Source organism: Leopardus geoffroyi, chromosome B3, assembly GCF_018350155.1.
Source record: "Leopardus geoffroyi isolate Oge1 chromosome B3, O.geoffroyi_Oge1_pat1.0, whole genome shotgun sequence".
NCBI classification, from domain to species: Eukaryota; Metazoa; Chordata; class Mammalia; order Carnivora; family Felidae; genus Leopardus; species Leopardus geoffroyi.
Window position 1 is genome coordinate 742,387 of NC_059337.1, and position 20,402 is coordinate 762,788.

General features: G+C 61.3%; 1 protein-coding gene across 2 annotated transcripts in view; it reads right to left on the reverse strand.

The window, feature by feature from the left end:
* Positions 1–3,941: 3,941 nt before the first annotated feature.
* RASGRF1 (Ras protein specific guanine nucleotide releasing factor 1) overlaps positions 3,942–20,402 on the reverse strand; it is a 100,829-nt gene continuing 84,368 nt past the window's right edge. For both annotated transcript variants that reach the window (XM_045448552.1, XM_045448551.1), the window contains exons 22-27: positions 19,539–19,623; positions 16,533–16,730; positions 12,664–12,743; positions 7,104–7,221; positions 6,224–6,292; positions 3,942–5,238 (exon numbers count right to left, since the gene is read on the reverse strand). In XM_045448552.1, coding sequence (XP_045304508.1) covers positions 5,146–5,238; positions 6,224–6,292; positions 7,104–7,221; positions 12,664–12,743; positions 16,533–16,730; positions 19,539–19,623 — 643 coding nt within the window. In that variant the 3' untranslated portion in view covers positions 3,942–5,145. The remainder of the gene's footprint in view (positions 5,239–6,223; positions 6,293–7,103; positions 7,222–12,663; positions 12,744–16,532; positions 16,731–19,538; positions 19,624–20,402) is intronic.

Here is a 20,402-nt window from a genome sequence, read left to right on the forward strand (position 1 = left end):
ATACACTCATCAGTAAGTACCATTATAGTGGCTGATCTAACACACTTATGTGGGTTTTTGGGGGAGTCCTCAACAGCTTGCAAGCATGCAGAGGGCACCTGTACTTGGGGAACGGCTGGCCCCAGGTGAGAAGCTGCCACCTGCCTGGGAACGGACTCAGGAGGTTGACACGGACCCGCGACCCCCTGCAGGTGGGTCAGGGGTGACCCCTGGTTTCTGGCTGGCACAATCGGGTGGGGTGTGGAGATAGGTCTGGTCCAGTGGAGTCGAGGTGGCCGTGGGGCACCCCCGTGGAGACGGCTTCTAGATGTTTGGCTGTAGGGTCTGGAGCCTAGAAGGAGGGGTGGCTGTAGCTAGAAACTCAGGGGTCATTAGCCGGGTGGGTCTCCTGTCCCCAGCTGGGTCTGGAGTTCCAGGAAGCCAGGGACGGGGTGGGATGCACATTACCTGGAGGTGGGAGCCCCATCAATACCTGGAGGGCGTGTGGGTCCGGGTGACACCGCCATAACCTTGTGGCAACAACCGGCCCCTGTTGGGAAGGAGGCCACGGTCGTGAAGCACAGGGTGGTGGGAGTGTTTGCTGGGGCGGCCAGGTGCCCGGGCAGCTCTGTTCACCTTACAGCACAGGACCCTCAAGGACCAGGGCAGCCTTCCTCCACCTACTGACCTTAACAAGCTCCCTCGTGGGCTTGGGGGCGCACAGCCCCAGGAGCCCGCTTACAGCTCCGCCCACAGCCCCGCCCACAGCCCCAAGAGCCCCCCCATGGCCCCGCCCACAGCCCCATGGGCTCCCTGGCAACCGGGCTCCCACAGCTCCTCAAGCCCACCTGCAACCCACCCGAGGCAAAGCCACGTCCCTTCTTGAGCCAGCTCCGCTGTCACCTACTTACAAAAGGAGCCAGAAGCCGTGCCCGAGGCCGAAGGAAAAATCAGTATCACTGACCCTGTCTGTACTGCGAATGCTCATATTTTGGTCACCATGCATGCTTCCGTTAATTTTGAATTTTTACTTTTTATTTTATAAATACAAAATATTAATTAAACATAAAATAAAATAAATTAAGTTTATTTATTTATTTATTTTTTTTTTATTTTTTTATTTTTTTTTTCAACGTTTATTTATTTTTGGGACAGAGAGAGACAGAGCATGAACGGGGGAGGGGCAGAGAGAGAGGGAGACACAGAATCGGAAACAGGCTCCAGGCTCTGAGCCATCAGCCCAGAGCCCGACGCGGGGCTCGAACTCACGGACCGCGAGATGGTGACCTGGCTGAAGTCGGACGCTTAACCGACTGCGCCACCCAGGCGCCCCAAGTTTATTTATTTTTGAAAGAGAGAGAGAGAGAGAGAGACAGAGAGTGAGTGGGGGAGGGGCAGAGAGAGAAGGAGACACAGAACCTGAAGCAGGCTCCAGGCTCCAGGCTCTGAGCTCTCAGCACAGAGCCTGAGCTGGGGCTCTGACGGTGAGATCACGACCTGAGCCAAAGTTGGCCCCTCAGCTAACTGAGCCACCCAGGTGCCCCCAATTTTGGCTTTTTAAAAGCATTAGAATGTCACCTTAATGACAGAGATCTTTTGGCAGCCTCTTAAATTTGACATGGCGGGGGCGTGTGTTTCTCTGGCCTCACTTTTCCTGTCCTGGAAAAGCCCGAGGGCTGCCTGGCACCTCACCTGATCCGCAGCACGTGTGCCCGCGTTCAGGTGACCGGTGGCCTCGTGGCCTCTGTAATGGTGACATCATGGTTTTGCATTCTCCGGGTTTCAGCTCAGACGCGCCAGCCTCAGGTGGCCTGCACACCACGACCCTGCCCCCGGTATTTGCAAAAATTGCCCGCTGCCCGCTGTCCAGCAGAAGGCGGCTTTGTGGGGACAGGGACCCTGACGGTGTGGCTCGTGACCGAGTCCGCAGTGGCCGGGGTGGCCTGACGCTGAGCCTCCTGTAAATGTGTCATGAAGGAACAACAGCCAGCGGTCGCCCAGTGCTCGCCGTGCGCCAGTCCCCCGGCCGATCTTCACGGGAACCTTCACTGTCGTTGTAGACCCCGTTTCACAGAAGGGGACACTGAGCCACAGGGCAGACGTAGAAGTTGCCTAAGGCCCTACAGCAGGTGAGCGGCGAAGCGGGGAGCGGACGCTGGGCCGCCTGGCTCAGAGCGGGACATTTGGGGCCAGCCCGTGCACTCTTAGCTGCTGTCCCACGTCCACCCGTCTCCCTGACCAATCGTGATGACCCACAGACGTCCCCTGGGGAGGGAGCAAAGTAGCCGCAATGCTGCCTCCCGTCGGGAACAGAGGAAGAAACACGTTGAGCTCCGGTCCGGTGCACCTGCCACCTCGGGGTCTGCTCGCGGTGGGGAAAAGGGCGCGGGGGTCCCCATCCTGAAGGACGCGGACACCCGGTTGTGGTTTCCTCCTTCCCTCCAGGACCTCAGAGGAGGGGACAGCACTCAGCACACGCCTGGGCCTCGGGGACTTGGGCTGGTGGGCCGGGCCCACGGAGCCCCAGCTCGGCCTTTACACCAGGCGGTAACAGCTGCTGCCGTGGCTTCCCACGAGAGTTCTGGGACCCCGTCGTGTGCTGCCCCCACCATCAGCCGTTGCTTCCGTGCCGAGTGCTTTAGCTGTATTAGCTCATTTAATTCTATTCTGTGAGGAAGTATCCCCACCCCTGTGGTTCAGTCACTTGCTGGGCCCCCCGCAGGCGAGTGGTGAAGCTGGCTGTCCAAACGAGGCCCTGTCCCTGTAGAGGCGTCCCCGCTTGGGTCACAGTAGAAGTGGGATAAAAAAAAGGTCCGGGGGACCTGGAGAGCAGGTCCCAGGGGCCGTGGCCCTGGGAGGTTCCGGAAGTATGCCTGTACCTGAGGGCGGCGTTCTGGGCCCAGGTTCCACGAGTGACCGTGAGGAGGCATCGGGGGTGGACCCGGGGCGGGGTGCACTCCCGCTCACCTTCCTGTCGCCCTTGGAGGCGCTGGTGGGGGGGCGGGGTCATGTCCCAGCCACAGGGCAGGTCCTAGGCCTCAACTGGCCCCACCCGGAGCTGCCCTCCCCTCCGGGAATTCTTTTCTCCCGGCTTCCCACCCTCTGCTTTCCTCCACATCACCTCCACCTCTGTGCTGCCCCTCGTGCCAGCCGCTGCCCGGACGAGGACACGCGCTCACGCTTCTGGGCTTTCGCTAACCTCCTTGCCTGGGGTGCGCTCCCTCCCTGCCTGCCTGGCGGGTCGCCCCTGCTCGCCGCCCCCTCCATCTCTGCGGGGCTTCTCTGAACCCTCCCCCACGTCCTCTCCTCCGCTGCCCCCAGAGGCCCTTCCTGTCCCCTCCTGTGATGGCTCAAGTGGCCTGTCTCTCTAGTGACTTGAAGAAGCTGCAAATCCTCTGCTCCCGCAGCTCGATCCCCTGGTGACCCAGCGGGCCTTGGGGACGCGTGGGATCAATAGAACACTGCGGGAGCTCTGAGGCTGGGTCGCAAGTAGCCCTTCAGCTTTTCCCCAGCCTCCTGGAAGGTGGCTCTGGGACCGGGAGGAACCCAGCCACACGCAGAGGCCCGGTGTGGGTGGCGGGGGCAGGGGGACAGCCCAGCTCGGCCCCCAGCCAGCACCACCTTCCTGCCACGGAGAGCGCCGTCCCAGACCCCGCGTCCAGTCGAGCCTTCAGATGACCCCCCCCCCCCCAGCCCCAGCTGCCGTGACCGTGACCTCACGAGAGAGACTCCAGCTGGACCCCGTCGGCCCCCCAGACTCTGAAATGTAACAGAAACTGTTTCAAGCCATTAAGTTTCGGCGCGATTGTTCCGGGGCAGCGGATAACTGGACTGCAGACCGCGTGTCCCCGAGGGCAGGGCTTGTGTCCCTGTCCCTCCAGTCCCTGCCCGGGCTCCAGTGAGGACGGGGCGCTCCTCAGATTCCCCTTGAGTGCACGAATGAAACCCGTCGAGACTCACTGTTCACCCTGAGATAGAAGAAATTTATTAGCAAGAGGTAATCAGGAAACATATATTTTTACAAAAATGGAAATTTCTCTTTTCCAAACAAGCTGTAAGTGGAAATATTTTAGGACTAGGAATAGAATTCTCATACCACTAAGGTATTGCTTACAGCAGGAGCAGCCTGTGTGCCGTCCCGGGGCATGCCCGCCGCGCGGAGCTGACTGCTCTCCCCGCCGCACGGCGTCACAGCACGTGGGGGTATTCGCGGAACGGGCGCTGCCGGACTCCTGCTGGAAGGCGCTCGGACGGGACTGCGGTGTGTGCAACACAGACGCTCACTGATTTCCTAGCTCTACGGCGTGGCACTATTTTCACAAAGCGAACAGACTCGGAGCATCTCAACGTAAGCTGGCGGTGACCGTTAGGCGGCTACGAGACGAGTGACATTCTCTGGGTCCCCGACTTGCGGCGGATGCCGGGCAGCGGCCGGCAGAAGTCGATGCGACTCTGTGTCGTGACTCCGTTCCCCTGGGGACGCTCCGGGGCCTCGTCCGGGTTCACGGAGACCCTGGTGTGGTTCCCAGAGCAGGGAGCACGTGGGGCCCGCACAGGGTGGTGCGCTGGTGTCGCGGGGCGTGGTTCTCAGCGGAGAGGACCCCCTCCGTCCAGGTTACCGGGAGACGGAGAGTTCTGACCCCTGTGATTGTGGCTGAAAAAGCTGCTTTGGAAACTGGCATCGCCGTCAGCGGGAAGACCCGTGGATGACTGGACTTCAGGGTGCGGTCCCCGCCCGCCTCCCCCCACCCCCCCACCCCCCCGTTACGACGACTACATGGAACATGCTGGGAGGGCGCCCGGGGGGGGGCGCCTCAGCCCGGGGCGGGGGGGGGAAGGCCTGGGCCGCGGAAGGACAGAAGCGGGGTGGCGCCCAGGCTGGCGTCTGCACGGGCTCCGTCTCCCCGTCCGAGAGAGTGGGGGGCTGGGAAGGCTACGGACGCGGCTGGAAAGAAACAGGCGCTGCGGGGGGCGGGGGCTGGGGGGGGGGGGCGAAGTCTCACACGGAGCGGAGGCTCCTGTTCCGGGTCTACGGGGATCTAAGAACGAGAACGGATCTGTATTCTTGGAGAAGCACATACTAGAGAGGAGAATCCAGGAACCAGACAATTATGTACACATCACACCGCGTGTGTCCGTGGGCGCCGGGGCCGGGCCGGGCCGGCTTCAGGTGGGGAGTTTGGGCTCCATTCGCAGGGAGGACTCATAGAGGCTCTCCTCGTCCATGACGAAGGACTGGTCCAGCAGGTACTGGGTCACCTGGCGAGAGGAAGGCGCGGGGCAAGTGGCAGGCGGTGGGGACACGGGGCCCCCGCGGGGGTGGGGCGACGCGTCTGGGCCAGCGCTCTGTCTTCACGTGGGCCGGCTATTTTTACTGACTGCCGCCTGACGGGGATATGAAGTCCTGCGTGGCCAACGTCACCCTTGGCTGAACTCTAGGTGAAGCATTTTGGGCTCGTACTTTGGGAAAAAACCCCCAAGATGTCAGTCGTAGAACCTAGGTGGCGAGTGGGTCATGTGTTCTTTCAGCGTTTATGCCGAATATGCATCAGGCTGAGCGACGTTCACCCTGAGAGGAGAAAGGGGGAAACCGAGGCCGCGCTTCCGGCCTCGCACGGCTCGCTCCGGGGCGAGATCGCGGAGTGGACAGAATCACCCTTCCGTCCGCCCTCCCGCGTCACCTGCTAGATTCCTACACGTAAAGGTGCTTCGCGGGGCAGCGCCCAAGCCGCACGGGCAGCCCCGCTTCACCAAGTTCTCCTCAAGGCTCTTTCAGTTGTCGCTTGCTTGGAACCAAAGCTTCATTATTATTATTATTATTATTTTGCTCCGAAACCCAGGGCAGAAGGAAAACCACACCACAAACGGCTGCACTCGGCCGGGGGACTTTCCACCGTGCGCCCTTCCCAGCTCTGAACTTTGTAACTAGGGGGCGTCACTTTCCAAAAAGATGTTGTAAACGCTGCCTCTCTTGGCTGGGAGGGGGCCCAGACGTGACCTCCAGCCGTCCCAGGGCAGGTGAAAATCAGACGGGAGCAGCAAGGTTAGCACCAGCCGTGGGGTGGGGAGAACTCACCGCTGGTCGGGGCAGAGGGAAGGCTTCTTGGAAAAGCTGGCGTTTGAGCGGGGCCCCGGGGGGTCAGGGGATGAGAGGGGCTGGGTGTGCAAGGAGGGGTGCGGACTGACGGACGGAGCGCGTGCCCCCGTGACAGCCCGGGTGTCGGGGAAAGTGCCTCCAGCTTACCTTCACTTGGTGTTCTATTTTATAGGCAGTTTGCTGGAACTGGCGAATCTCTCGGATGATGTGAGATATCTGCGAGGACGAGGACAGTTTAAGAAGACAGTTTGCTCTCGCGGGCTCCCCCAGCCCCTCTGCTCCGCGGCACGGACGGGGCACCGACAGCCAAGCCCGAAGTCAGTCTCTTAGCTCACACACACGCCGCCTCCCGAGAGCCCCCACGGAGGCACGTGGCTTCCTTCGCCCCAGCGATCTGTGTCCAGGGGGACACTAGTAAAACGTCTACAGGTCGATTACGTGACAGAAAAAGCATCATTCGGTCGGAGAGGGCAGGCTGTCCAACATCCCCAAACAGTGCCCACGTCTCAGCAAAAGCCGGGCACCTGCCACGTTCTGCGTGCCCACTGTGCGTGGGTGCCGGGGCCCCGTCCTGTCACCAGGACGGTGCTCCTGGCTGGCGGGTGACAGAGAAGCCCTCCTAGGGAGCCCCGTGTCGACTGGAAACCGCCTCGCATAGAACCCATTCGAGGGTGTCGTGAGAAAGGGCAGGGGAGCCACGACACCGGCCCGGCTCTCTCCTTCCACTCGGGAGGGGCTGCCTACGGATTCTGTCCGCCACTGGCTTCACGTGGCCAGCTCTGCCCCTCCCCCGCGGGGTGACCTCGGGTGGGCCACGGGGCCCCGCGAGCCCTAGGCTGCTCCTCGGTGAGCGGGGGCGACCCGTCCGCGGGCTCCGTCTGAGGGAGCGCGGTCAGGCTGGCTGGGGGCCCGCCCGATGCTGTCTGCCTCTCTGCCTCTCGGGGACCCGCGACTGTCCTCGGAGAAGCCAGCTCCAGGCTGCCGGGCGCGTGTGCTCGACGCCCCCCGTCCGTCCCGGGAAACGTACCATTCTCATCTTGGAGAAGTTGACCAGGCCGTCCTCCGTGTAATCGGGTGTCCCCTCTTCGATAAAGGCCAGGTCGGTGAGGTACATCCCCAGGTAAGGGACACAGGGCGGGTCGCAACTTCGAAGCAAATGGCATCAAACGTTTTTCATTTGAAAACACGAGCGTCCACGGAAACACAACACCCTGCATGCACGTGCTGGAGGCCTGGGCTTGCCAGCCGCCTCAGGGTCAGTCCTCCGGGGCCACGGGCCACGGACCAGTGGGACAGAAAGCCCTCCCCCACCCGTCCGCTCTCCATCCCGGATGCAGGCTTTGGGCCCCACGGCCGGCCCCCTCCCAGCCCCCTCGCCTGACTCCCCCGCGAAACTCTCCACCCAGCCCTGCTCTAGACCCATCCCCCAGGGGACCTGCCAGCCCCCACCCCATTCTGCCAGCCATGCTACCCAGCCCCCCAGTGTCGTTCTGCTCCTTGACACTCCCCCTCTGCCTCGACCGGCCGCTTGCCCCACGGGATCTCCTGCCCACCTGAGCACTGGGGTCCCGGAGCAGGAAACCCTGGCCTTTGAGGTCCCCTCCTGCAAGTGGCTTCTAAGCAGGAGGCTGGGGGACAGCGTCCCTAACAAGTGACCTCTTGGGGAGGGAGCGTTTTGGGAGACAGGACCCAGCAGTGGTAGACCACGCCGCTCCGACTTGGGGGGCTGCTGTTACACCTTCATCACACAGGGTATCGCCCTGGAGCCTCTGGGCGGGGCCCCAGAAAGGGGCCGATTTTGTGTGGGTCCGGCGGCCACCGTGCTCTGGCAGAGCTCCGGGTCGTGCCCTCGGGGGACCCCTGATGGTGCCCCGCAGCCTCCTCTCAGCGCAGCGCAGCACGCAGACACGGCCAGTCTGGCCGCGCGCACTTGCGGGGGCAGGTGACCCCCGCTCCTCGACCTCTGACCTTGTCTCCTTGAGGCCGAGGCCACGCGGCAACCCGCCACTCCGGAAGAAGGGGAGGCAGGGAGGCCGGTGGGGCAAGAACAGAAACCCAGCCTCTGCCCCTCGCCTGCTAGGCGTGTGACCCTTGACCCGAGGGTCAAGGCCGCCCTCACACGATGGGGCTGATTGCCCAGACAGGTCTAGGAGGTCAGGTTAGGTGATGCGCCCACGCTACGTGAAGTAGCATGGATGCACGCGGGGAAAAACACATCCGGTTTGCGCCCGGCGGTCATACGGCTTTGATGCCTTCTGACACTGGCCGTTGTCCTCCCCTGTTGCTTTCTTTTTTGGACAAACGGCAACAGGTCTCAGGACGGGTGTTGGCAAATACCAGGATCCCTGCCAGAAGCGAGAAACCGCGTTGTTTACACCAGGTCTGTTTATCGTGGCAACCTTGTATTCGTGGTTCCCTGTTTACGGTTCTGACACGCTTTTCCTTCCTACTTCAATTTACCTCGGGGAAAACGTGAGTTAATTATAAGGAAGCTACGGAGAGCAGATCCCTCCGGCACACGGGCAGCAAAGCCGGGAAGGAGGTGGGCCCTGGGGGTGAGGGAGACCGTGGCCCGAGTTGTCTTCTGACCTGTGGGTCTTGACTCTTTCTTGGGTGGTGAAAATACGTTAAGCGTCGATCAGCTTTTTAAAGGACGAAAACGACAACACCAACAACCCAGAAGTAGAATAAAAGAAAATATCTGAGTTGGTTGCACGGGCCAAAAGCACATGTTGTTTTGTGAAACTTTTGTTGCTGTTTGCGTGTATGTATTCGTGGGGGAAAAACAGTGTTCTTACTGGGTTGTGATTTAAAAAAACAAACCAACAAGACTCACGGGTCCTGTGGGACCCCACGGTCTGTGACTGTCACAGGTCAGGCTCTCCGACCCCGCCCCTTATCCTCCAAGTCTGGGTGGCAGGTGGGACTCAGTCGGGAGACGAGGAGCAACTCTGTCGCCAGCACTGGGGGGGCGGTTCGCTGGCCAGCGGCTTCTGAGAGGGGCTTCCCAGCTCGCCCGCTATTTCCGCTCTCGACGGTGACTAGGAACGCGGAGGGCGGGAAGGACCCCCTGTCTTGGGGGGAGGGGAGGGGGGACCGGGGCCGCAGGGAAGGAACACGCAGAGTGTTCCCGAAGGCCGTACAGGTCTCCGACTGCCCAGAGCGGTGGGAAGTCAGGGGTTCCCCTGATCGTGGACGTGTATTCCCCTGATGCGTTTACCGGGCTCAGGAGCCCGCTGTAGGACGGTGGCGGGTGGGCACGTGGAGTCACAGCCCCATTACCGCTCTGTCCCTGGTCACCGCCTTCCGGGTGAGGCGCCTGGAAGGAGGGACCCAGGGAAGCGCACACCACACACGGTTAGTCCAGCCACGTATGCACGCGCGTGCACACGGCAAGTCCGTCCGTGTAACCAAACAACCGGCCCGGACCCAGAGCCGTGCTGGTCAGCGTGTGGGGCTGCCGACGTGGCGCGGGGCGCTGGGGGCAGGCGTGGGGAGCACGGGGCTGTGGAGGGTCCCGGAAGGCTGCCACTGTGTGGGGACCCAGCGGGAGCGCCTGAACGAAAGGGACACACGCGGAGGGCTCCTTGTAGGCCACGCCCCCGTGACCCCTGGCCGGCTCTGAACTCCCCGTGTGGGCATTTTCATCCCCCTCGGGAGGGGTCCGGCCTTGCCCTGGCTCCAGGCGGATGCGGGGCGGCTTCCTCTCCTCACAGACCCCTCACCCGCCTGTAACCTGCTGTTTTAGGGAAGAGACAAAAGCACCCCGCTTTCCATTCTGAACACGGCCTCGCCTCCTGGTGACACTGGCATCTAGGCCTTGCCTGGGATTGTCTGGGGTCCCCCACCAGCTTCCAAGAAATTCTTGATGACGTCATGTGGGAGGGGAGATCACGTGGTCCCAGCGGCTGAAAGCTCCGTGTGGCTGCCTGACGGGCTGGCCACCAAGGGGTCAGCCCTTCCTCCTCCGCCCTGCCCCAGCGTGGGGAGTTCGGCTCTCCCCCCTCGGCCCTGCCCCAGCCTGGGGAGTGGCCCTCTCTCTCACACGCCTCGCTGCCCCTGTTTAGGGACCTCTTCTCCCTCCCAAGAGGGTGTGAGGGGCACTCGGGCTGGCCACGTGGGCTGGAGCCCCAGTCCTGGCATGCGGTGGGAGAAATGAGGTGCTCAGATTTTGGGGGCGAAATTGCAGTGGGGCCAGGAGTGGGTGGGGGTGGGGGTCGCGGTCCACTCTCGTTCTACCACCAGGGCACCCACTGCTCTGTGGTCTCGGCAGGAGACTAGGCTCTGCTGTGTGGTCACGAGCAGAAAACACAGGTGGAAATGAGTGTGTGGCCTGGTGGCACCCCTGGGCCCCTCGCATCCACACAGATGGGTTTTGTCCCCTGGGAAGGGCGGGTGGTGACGGGCTGGTGGTCAGCGAGCCGCCTGGGTCCCCCACAGCCCTCTGCTCAGGGCGGCCGCAGCCCGCGGGGAGCGTGGCCCCGCGTTCCTCCAAACGAGGGCTTCCCATCGCAGCAGAGCCCGAGTACAGATTTGCCAACGTGTGCTGGGTTCAGATTAGGCGGGTGGGCAATCCCAGAATTGACCCCAGCGGGGCTGGTGACGAAATGCTACTGAGGACTTGACTTCCTGGCCACGTTTTGCTGCACGGAAGCGGAAGGGTGGTCTCTGGGCTCGGGGAAGGAGGAGGGCAGACGGGGGCACGCTCGGGGGCCCTGGGCAGGGGACTGGGGGTGCACAGGGCACGTGCTGTCGGTGGGCCCGGGGGATTTAAGAGTGTGGCTGAGGGGAGGGGAGTAGGACGTAGGGGTGAAGTCTCGGCCGGGAAAGGCCATTCACTAGCCTGCGTGCGGGCACGAAACCTTTTCAGTGACGGGCTACACAGGAGGCCCCGTCTGGGCAGGCCACCGGCTGTGCTCAAGACTGACCTCTCCCTTCCTTCCTGTGACCACCGTCCCTCCCTGCTGAGACAAGACCCCGGGGTTCACACAGCACGGCTCTACGGTGTCTCTGGAGAAGGGGTGCAGGACACATTCGCCCCACGTCCCCCGTCTCTCCTTCCCCTCCAGGGCGTGGCCTCCGTGCGCATAAAGCGAGAACCCGGTTTGCATAAAGGTCTCAGCTCCTGAATGCCCGAGGTACCCCACCCCCTTGCAGCCCGGAGCAGAGGCGTCTGGGACAGGCTGACCGGAGCCCCCGGGAAAGAGGGAAGACGGGGGGGGGGGGTTACCGAGACAGACCCAGGCCACGGAGGCGACGGCAGACAAGGAAGCCATGGGCGGGAGGCGGATGGAAGGGCGCCCGGCAGACGGACAGGTGGGTGAATGCGTGGTGAGGCGGCCCCCACAAGCACAGCCCACGGGCTCTGGGGGGCCCGGGCGTGACAGAGACGGCACAGATGGCGGGGCATCTGTCTGAGGACGAACGTGGTGGAGATGAACGCAGCAATGGCACACAGAGGTGGCGGAGGACGGCCCGCGTGCGGTGGGAGGGAAATGAGGGTACACGGGCGGGCGCGGGTGTGCCAAGGGCTGGACGCGGTCCCCGGGGGCAGTGGCCGCGAGATTCTGCACGACAGGCGGGAGAGGCGCCCTGCAGAGAGCCGGGACTGGGGGCGGCCCCGGGGTCTCGCCAAGGACGGCAGGGAGTAACGCAGAGGCCGCGGGTGCACAGCGAGCGAGTGAGCGAGCGGGGGTGACCCCAGAGCCCTCGCGCGTGAGCCTGTGGCCGCCGTGCGCCCCGAGGGGCTGAGGCCGATGCGCTGGGAGGGCCTGACCCTCGGGCGAACCGCAGAGCACTGGCCTTGCAGGCCGCCTGGGCCAGGGTCTGGCTCTGTCACCGCGGCCACACGGCTCTGCGACGGCCACTAGCGCCTCAGTGTCCTTGTCTGGAGGAACGGGACGGGAGGACCCGCCTCACGGTGGCGGGCCTCCTCGGGGCGACTGCCTCTCCCGGGGACTTGGCAACGTCTGGGGGCGTCTCTGGTCGTCACGACTTGGGGAAGGCACTGGCATCTGGTGGGCAGGGGCCGGGGCTGCCGCCGAACAGCCCACGTGGCACGAGACGGCCCTCAGCGTGGCGTGGTCCTGCTCTAGTGACGACCTGCCCGCCCTGCCAGCGGTCAGGTGCGACATCGGCAAATCTGTGTTCTCCGATTGCCAGGTGCCGTTTGTGCAAACCGCACCTGTTCCCATGACTAATTCTCAACGAAAACGAGAAAACGCGATCCCATTAAGTAAACACCTTGACCTCACGACCTTCCCTGATGTCAGAAGCACCGAACCGTGGGGATGCGTGTGCGTCAGCGTCGAGGCGTCTGGGGCCACGGCCGTCCCGCGTGCTGGGACTCGGGCGTGCTGCCCCTCCGCTCGCCGGGAACTGCCGCGGAGACTGGGATGGCTTTAGCAGACAGCGGAGGACAAAGCCGACCCACCCTAGAGGTCTGGGGAGCCCAGGGGCCGCGTGGGTAGACGGACGGACAGACAGACACACGGACCTCCTGCTCCAGCCAGACGGGGCGCGTGGAGGCCTCCGCAATGCGGTTCTACGATTTGGAAAATAACGGTGACGAAGTGGCACTCACTTACTTTTTCAGAGCTTCTCTGAGATTCTTAAATCTGCCCTCTGACGACACAAGCTTTTGCAGCTTGTCAATCAAAGCTTTTGTCTAGAAAGAATCAGAAGCATTTACTAATGCGCGGCTCGCAGGGGCCCGAGGCACCGGCCCACGGTCCACGGGCCGCCCTCGGGCTCCGGGGCCGCCCCTGCTCTGCCTCCTCGCAGGGCAGGGCGTTGCCGGGGACCGCCCCCCAACTCCTGAAGAGTCAGCCACGGACCCTTGTCCTCTCGCCCTTCAGAAGCACGGGGGTGGTGATGCGGGGGATCTGAGTGCCGGTCTCACCCCTCCCTGCAAACACGGACCCGGACACCGGGGTGGGGGTGGGACCGGGTAACCGCAAGGGGCCCTCCGGAGCAGAGCGCGGCCGTGGCTTCACTTCCGTGGCCTTTCCTGCGCCCTGAACCCCAGGGATGCGGCCAAGGGTGCGGGCACAGAACCACACCTGTGTATCTCAGGACGCCGCACTAACGTAAGAATCGGGAGAAAAGATGGCAGGTGAACTGATCACCTAGAAGAAAAGACCGCGATGGGGAAGAGTGAGCCCCCAGCTGAGGGTCCCGTTTGTCTGCAGAGGGCAGCCGGGAACCACGGAGGCTGCCCAGGGTCTGGCTTTGCGGTCCCTTCCCTGCCGGCTGGGGGCCCCTTGGCCTTGGCGGTCCCCGGTCCCTCACTTATGCAACAGCGACGTGGCTTAGCGACCCCACCTCTCTAGCTCCCGCCCTCAAAATCCAGGCCGTGGCGGAGAACGGGCCCTGGGGGCCAGCTGCGCGCACGTGGCCTGGAGGGGACGCTGGTCACACGGGCCGAGCACACCCCTCAGCTTTGGGCCAGATGTTCCTGAGAAATCTGCCTGCAGAAGGCGACATTGAGACTTGATTCAGATGGGAGAAGAGGCCGGGGTGCGGTCCTCGAGGGGCCCATCCAGTCTGCTTCCTCCTGGATGGGGAGCCATCACCTGGTCCCGACCGGCCCCGCTCAAAGCAGAAATGCGTGTGGACCTGGTGGCAGAGACACGGCCACGGGCCGTGATTCTGTGCCCCTGACGCAGCCGCCCTCAGGTACCGGCCCGCAGCCTGGTGCCGACACCAACCGCGGCCCCGGGCCTCCGCTTCTCCTGTACTTTCTAGACTTCTCTCTCCAGAGCTGGGCCCGCCCCCTCCTCCTCCCCACTCGCCTGCAGAGGAATGGCCCCGAGGCAGCCGGAGACCAGATGTGGGGGCCCAGTGTCCTGGCCCCGGGGCCTCAGCAGCTCTGCACACACCCTCCGCAAGCCCACACACACCACTCCTGTTCCATGGCTGGCCTCCACTTTCACATCTGGAAAATGGGAGGGTAGGCCCCGCTGGCCACTTAGCTCCGGCTAGCAGTCCTGAGGATACATGGGGGGTATTCTGATGTGTGCGGGGGGCTGGGTAGACACTTGGGACCGATCTGTGGCTCTGAGATGGGCACGCTTAGACTCCTTCCACATCTGTGCTCCTCTGGGGTGTCCTTCTGTCCAGGAAGGAGCTTTGCAGCCTGGGAGGCCCCTGGATATTCCCGCCGCCGCCGCTTACAAAGTGAGTTCCAGCTTGAAGCGGCCGGGCCAGGAGTTTCCGTCCTTTGGTGCTCAATGGGACCCAGGCCCCTGGGATTCTGGGCATCTCTGCCGGGAGGGTGGAAACAAGGGAGCCCTTGGAACATGTCACTGAAACCAGAGACTGAGCAAGGGGCCAGCCTTGTTGTGTTGAGAAGGAAGGTGGTCACAGAACCTCCTGAAGGAAGATCCCATCTTCCCTCTTCACCAAACAGAATGCTTCCTGACGGCCAAGGCTGCTCCCTCCCAGAGGAGCCCCAGAGTACTGGCAGCCGAGGAGAGATTTCTGTCCCTACTGAGACTCAACTGTCCTCCAGAGAGGAGACACGCAGATCCGGCGGTCACCTGCGCCGCCCCGTGGAGGGGTGCCATCCGTCCTCTCCCGGAGGGGGACACCCTTTCAGAGAGGCTGGGGGAGGGAAGGGGAGAACAGGGAAACGGAACCAGAAGTCCCTGACTGAGCCTGACTGCTCGGCTCCAGCCAAGGGCTGGCCTGGACTGGACAGAATGCTTTTCTGCTTCGGGCACATTCGAGCAAATGACAACAACTATCTGTTGGGGCTGCACCTCACGCCTCTAAGACACGTGGCCGTTCCAGGGGCCGGGGGGGGGGTGGTCACAAGTATCCACGGGATACCTGCAGAGACGCAGCAATCCTTCCCGGGCCGGTGCGGGCCAGGCGCCGCACAGACGTGCAAGCTGAGGGCTGGGCGAGGCCGCCACAGGGCGTGTGGGCCCGATGTGCTTTCGGAGGCATCGCCGATGCCCGGGTCCTGAATGACATCCGAGAACGCAGGCCTGGCCGTTAGTCTTGATCTCTAACTGCCCTCCCTGCGCACCCTCTTGAGAGAGCGGGAGACTTCGGGATGGTTAAGGCGGTTCCCTCCCAACTCTACAATAAGGGTGATGCTGAGGAATGAGGCCAAGAGTTACGGAGCCCCCACTGTGGTGGGAGCCTCCGGAGAAGACAGCACCGTTCTGACAGCCCCAGGGCAGAAGAAAGACACGGGCCTGGAATGGCCATCAGACCCGCCGACAGACCCGTCTGCTCCCTGACAGGCCGAGTCGGCTCGGATGAGTTGGGGGTTCTGCAGCGGCCCGCTCAGGAATTCACAGCACTGTGGCCATGAGCGGCCAGATGTGCCTGTGGCCTCAGTCCCTGTGCGTCCAGGCTCTGTTCTTTCTAGGAGCCCACTAGCAAGCTGGCACCTTCCGCTGCCCCTGTCCCAGCCCTGGCATCTCTGTGTGTTAGGAGGCGAGAGGCCTGGCGTCACGGTGGGGGGGGGGGGGGCCAGGAGGCACCCTGCAGTCACGCCGTCATCTGGGGCCAGAGTGACCGCACTGCAGGGAGGGCAGCATCCCAGGGCTTCCTGAGTTTGGCTGCTTTTCTAGGGAGGAGGGATGTATGGACCCGATGCCTGCTCGTGGGGGCGGAATCATGACCTTCTGTTGGCATAGGATGGTAAGGGGGCAGGCAACAAAGAGAACAGCGAGGCGGGCACCGTATGTAAATCCAGAGGAGACAGGCGCCCTGGAGACCTGGGCCCCACACAGCCCACCCAGTCGTAGGACCAGGCTCTGTGGCCAAGTCACTGGTATCTTTAGAGGCCTACCCTGCCCTCGGTGGCACCCATCCAGCCTCCTGCACACGTGCCGGCTGGGGTCCGGGCATACACCACGTGCACCAAGGAGGTGGCCCAAGTGCCCCACTGACCCTCCTCTTAGGGCCTCGGTGACCTCCTCGTGACCTCAGGGTAGGGAACTTCATTCCCAGGGAAGAATCATGTTCTGAGTGAATGAAGATCAAGCCCCCATTTAAGGTCACCAACTACCCATGGGTAACAGGGACCAGCGGACTCCCTGGCGGCCAGAAGGGCCAGAGAATCAGAGACCTGGGAAGGGATCTACAAGTTCGTCCGGCCCCGTCCCGGCGACCCTGCAGATCCAGAGTGGCACCCACCCTTCTGTCCCAACCCAAGGACAAGAGTATCGGGACCAGTAATCACTCTTCCACCTTTGTCTTTGGAGTATTAATTCTCAAGTGGGAATTAAAGTCTCATGGGTCCCAGCACCACATAGGCGGGCCTGATACCTGGTCTCAGGTGATACAGGAGAAGCGGTTCTCCCGGAAGAGGGCTTACAAGGAAGCGCTGGCCTCCACCCCGTCCTCTGCCCGCCTCCGGATGTCCGGAGGCCAGCACTCTGGCGCCCCGGCCCCAGCCCGGCCCCAGGCAGGCGATGGCGCCGGCTTCCCGCCGCACCTGCTTGGAGACTTTGAGCCACGTCTTTTTCAGCCGGAATATTGCGCTGCGGTTCATGGACGAGGTGATCTCCAGGACGGCGTTGTAGTTGTGCAGACAGCGGCATATGTCGGCCACGGCCACCCACTTCTCGATGGCGCTCACTCTCGCGTTGATGTCCTCGTTGCGGATGATCTCTGAAGCAATCAAGTTACTGATCTTTAAGCCCATGCAATGAGACAAGAAAAAATAAGAGGCTAAGTATTGCAGAGATGATGAATCACCATTGCTTGCAGATCATATGACTGCCCATTTGAAAATCCCAAAAGGATACACTGGAAAACTACCAGGACAATTACCAGAGCTCATGAGGGTGGCTGGTTAAACACTCGACACGTAATAACGAGTTTTCCTATACACTGGCAATACCAACTAGAAAACACCATGGAAAGTATTCTCAAAATTCCAATGGGAATGTGTAAACTACCTAAGAACTTAAATATCTGAGGATTTCCGAAGACGCCGCATGAAAACAATTGACCAAAGGTTATAAAAGGTTTGGATTACGAAGAACAAGATCCAATTCCCAAAGGAGAATGTAAATAAGCCATTTTTCTAAACTGATACGTGACTTCAACGTGACCCGATAAAACACACAACGAGAGCTCTCTTGAGGGCCTGACAAAGTGATCCCACGGTTCGCCTGGAAGAATGAGGAGGAGCCCAGCTCCGAGACCGTCTCCCCCACATGGCTGGGGCTTGGAGGGGACCCACACCTTGTGTCATCACTGGGCTCACATAGAAAGTGGCAGAGGTCCCCCTGCCCTCAGTGAACACACACACACACACACACACACTCACACACACACACACGTGTACAAATCAGATGTGGGCGGGACCTGGGGAGTCAGGGAGCAAGAAACACACGGGGCTGGGGCAGCTGGCTCACCCTGTGCTCTTCTCTGAAACTTCCTATGAATTTATAATTATTAAAAGAAAGTAAAAAAGAAGACTACTTGTTATAAACAATTAAGAAAAGGACATGTGCAGGTGAATGAAAACTGTAGGCCTTTACTGCCAAGAAATCTTCTCAAATATAATTTTTGAAGGATGTATGTCCAAAGGATGGCTTGTAAAACTATTTAAGAATGGAAAACCACTGAAGAGAATTAGGGAGGAACGAAAACATGAAATAGTACATATGTTGTAACTCTTGAAAACGATTTTAAAATTTACTAATTTTGAGAGAGAAAGAGAAAGAGAGAGAGGGATAGAGATAGAAAGAGAGAGCGGGGGAGGGGCAGAGAGAGAGGGAGACACAGAATCCGAAGCAGGGTCCAGGCTCCGAGCTGTCAGCACAGAGACCGACGTGCATCTCGAACCCACGAACCACGAGATCATGACCTGAGCTGAAGTCAGACGCTTAACCAACTGAGCTGCCCAGGTGCCCCAAGTTATACTAATTTTTTAAAGGAATATCTCTGTGAAACCTTCCAGAAAATAGAAAAAAAAAGGGAGTATCTTACAACGTACTCTATGAAGCCAGTATAACCTTGATACCCAAAGCAAATGCAGATGATACGAGAAGGAAAATCACACATCCACCTGTCTGCCGTGCCACGACCAGGTTAGGTCTGTCCCCGGAACGAAAGGAAGGGTGAACATTAGAGAAAAATCTGTAACCGTCGTTCACCACAACAGCTTAAAGGAGGTAAGCCGTGACCATCTCAATAGATGCGCACAATTTTGATAACATTCAGTACTGATCTGTGGCAAATACCGTCAGCAAACAAGAAGAGAAAAGAATTTCTTTAACTTGATAAAGAAACAAACATTATCCTCGACGGGGAAAGATGAGAAGCTTTCTCTTCGGAACCAACACCAAGATTCACCACCGATGTTTGCACTCAAGTCTGCCGCACGGGGGCCGTGGGCAGCAGGGGTGCCCCCCACACTCTGCCCTCGCCCTGATCCCGGAGAGCCTGGTCAGTGCCGCTTAGTAAGACAACGGCGTGGGAAGCTGCAGACCCAGCCAGGGAGAGATCTAGAAATAGCCACGGGCCGTGATGGTCACCACCGTGGAGGTGCACGTTCTGTGTCTGAGGGACAGGGCGAATTCTAAGAGAGATGGCCAGACGCCAGGTGGTGATGAGGGCGGCCCTCGGAGGCAGGCTGTCTTGCCGTGTGATGTTGGGGATGAAACTGACCCCCCTTGGGCCTCAGTTTCCCCATTTACAAAGTGGAAATAACAGGGGTAAACGAGACCATGCTTGCAAAGCCCTGGGCACAGTGCCTGGCATGCCGCACACGGGCAGCATACACTGGTTTCATGCCCCGCCCTTGGCTCACTTCAGTCCTGGGCGCACACGGGAGTCGGGGGGAGGGGGAGGGACCCGGGGCTGCCGCGCGTTCCCGGGACCTGCCCACCTGCTTCGCGCACTGTCTCTAGCTGGACGTGTGGCCTGGGTTCTGTCTGTTGCTGGGTGCCCTACGGGGGTCCTGACCCCAAGCTGCAGTGTGGCCGTGTCTCTCTTTTCCTCCCGCTGCCGCAGACCCTCCCCGATGTGGGTGTTGACCAGGGAGCCTGGCCAGGAGGTCAGGACAAGTGGAATCGTGTGCAGCTCCTTCCTCAAGGGCCTTCCCTTGGGGGGGATGACTCAGCTCAGGGGAACTTAGAGGCCAGCGCAGGTGCCCTCGGGGCTCTTTCCAGGCTGGGCGCGAGGGCCTGTGGTTCAGGGGCTGGGGCCGGGCTTCGTGCCGGGGGAGGACTTTTCCTTGCCTCCCGGACATGAATCAGGAGCCCCCAGGGCAAGGGCCCTGAGAGCCCGGCTTTCCTTAGACCAACGTGGGGGTAACAGCCCCCATCCTTTAGGGCTCGTGAGGTCACGGCGCACACAAACCGCAGACGGTCAGGCGCTAGCCTCGCGGGGAACCTGTCCTCCACCTGGCACCCTGAGGGGCCTGCGGAAGGAAAACCCGGGACAGAAGGGCACCGCCCCGCCCCCCCCCCCCCCGCACCGTACTCACGTCGTTGAAATGCTTCGTGGTTTTCATGATATAAGGGGTCCGCTCATTCTTCTCCAGCTTCATCCAGCCTTGTCCGAAGAACTCCCTGCGGGAAGGAAGGACACCGGGCGGGTGAGGTTTGCACGGATGATGGCGTTGCTTTCTCTGCCTTTGGAGGCTCTAATTTCTCAGGCAGTAACTTTCTGTAGAGCCCCGGAGAGGACAGGACCCTGGGCTCGCGACCTCAGTTCCCTCGTCTGTGAAATGGGATCAGTGACTATTTTGTTCCCGGGGCTGTCGTGAGGCCGACACGAGGAGACAAGTGGGAGTGAGTGCGCGGTCACGGCTGAGTCTGCTCTGCACCCTGCTTGTGATGGAGAACTCGTATCTCCGCGTGCCTGTGCAGAGGCTGTCTGCAGGACAAGGACAGAGATGCAACACGGGCCAAGTGGAAGGACAGAGGGGCCCGCAGGCCGAGCCGGCTGTGTGTTCCAGTACGGCGACCTCACGGGCCCCCCCAACACGGCCCGAGCCTCCCAGGGAAGCTCTGGGTTTGGCTGTGACCGTGGGGGACCCGGGCAGGGCGCCGCGGGCAGGAGGGGAGTGAGCCGTGTTTCAGAAATCTGCTTCTCCTCCCACAGGGAGCCTGTCGGCAGCGACACCTGCTTCGCTTCTGGGGGAAGAGGCGGGTTTCCACCCTCCATGCTCGCGAGCGAGGGCCTTGGGGAGTTTCAGGCGGGGCCGCCTTTCTGGAAAGCGGGACCAGAAGCCTCAGACCCAGAGACACCAATCTCGGGAAGCTCTTCTCAGGCCCTTGGCAGGAACTCACGGCAACAGTGACTCACAAGGAGGTCTGCCCCCAGCTCAGACATAAACGTGAAAACT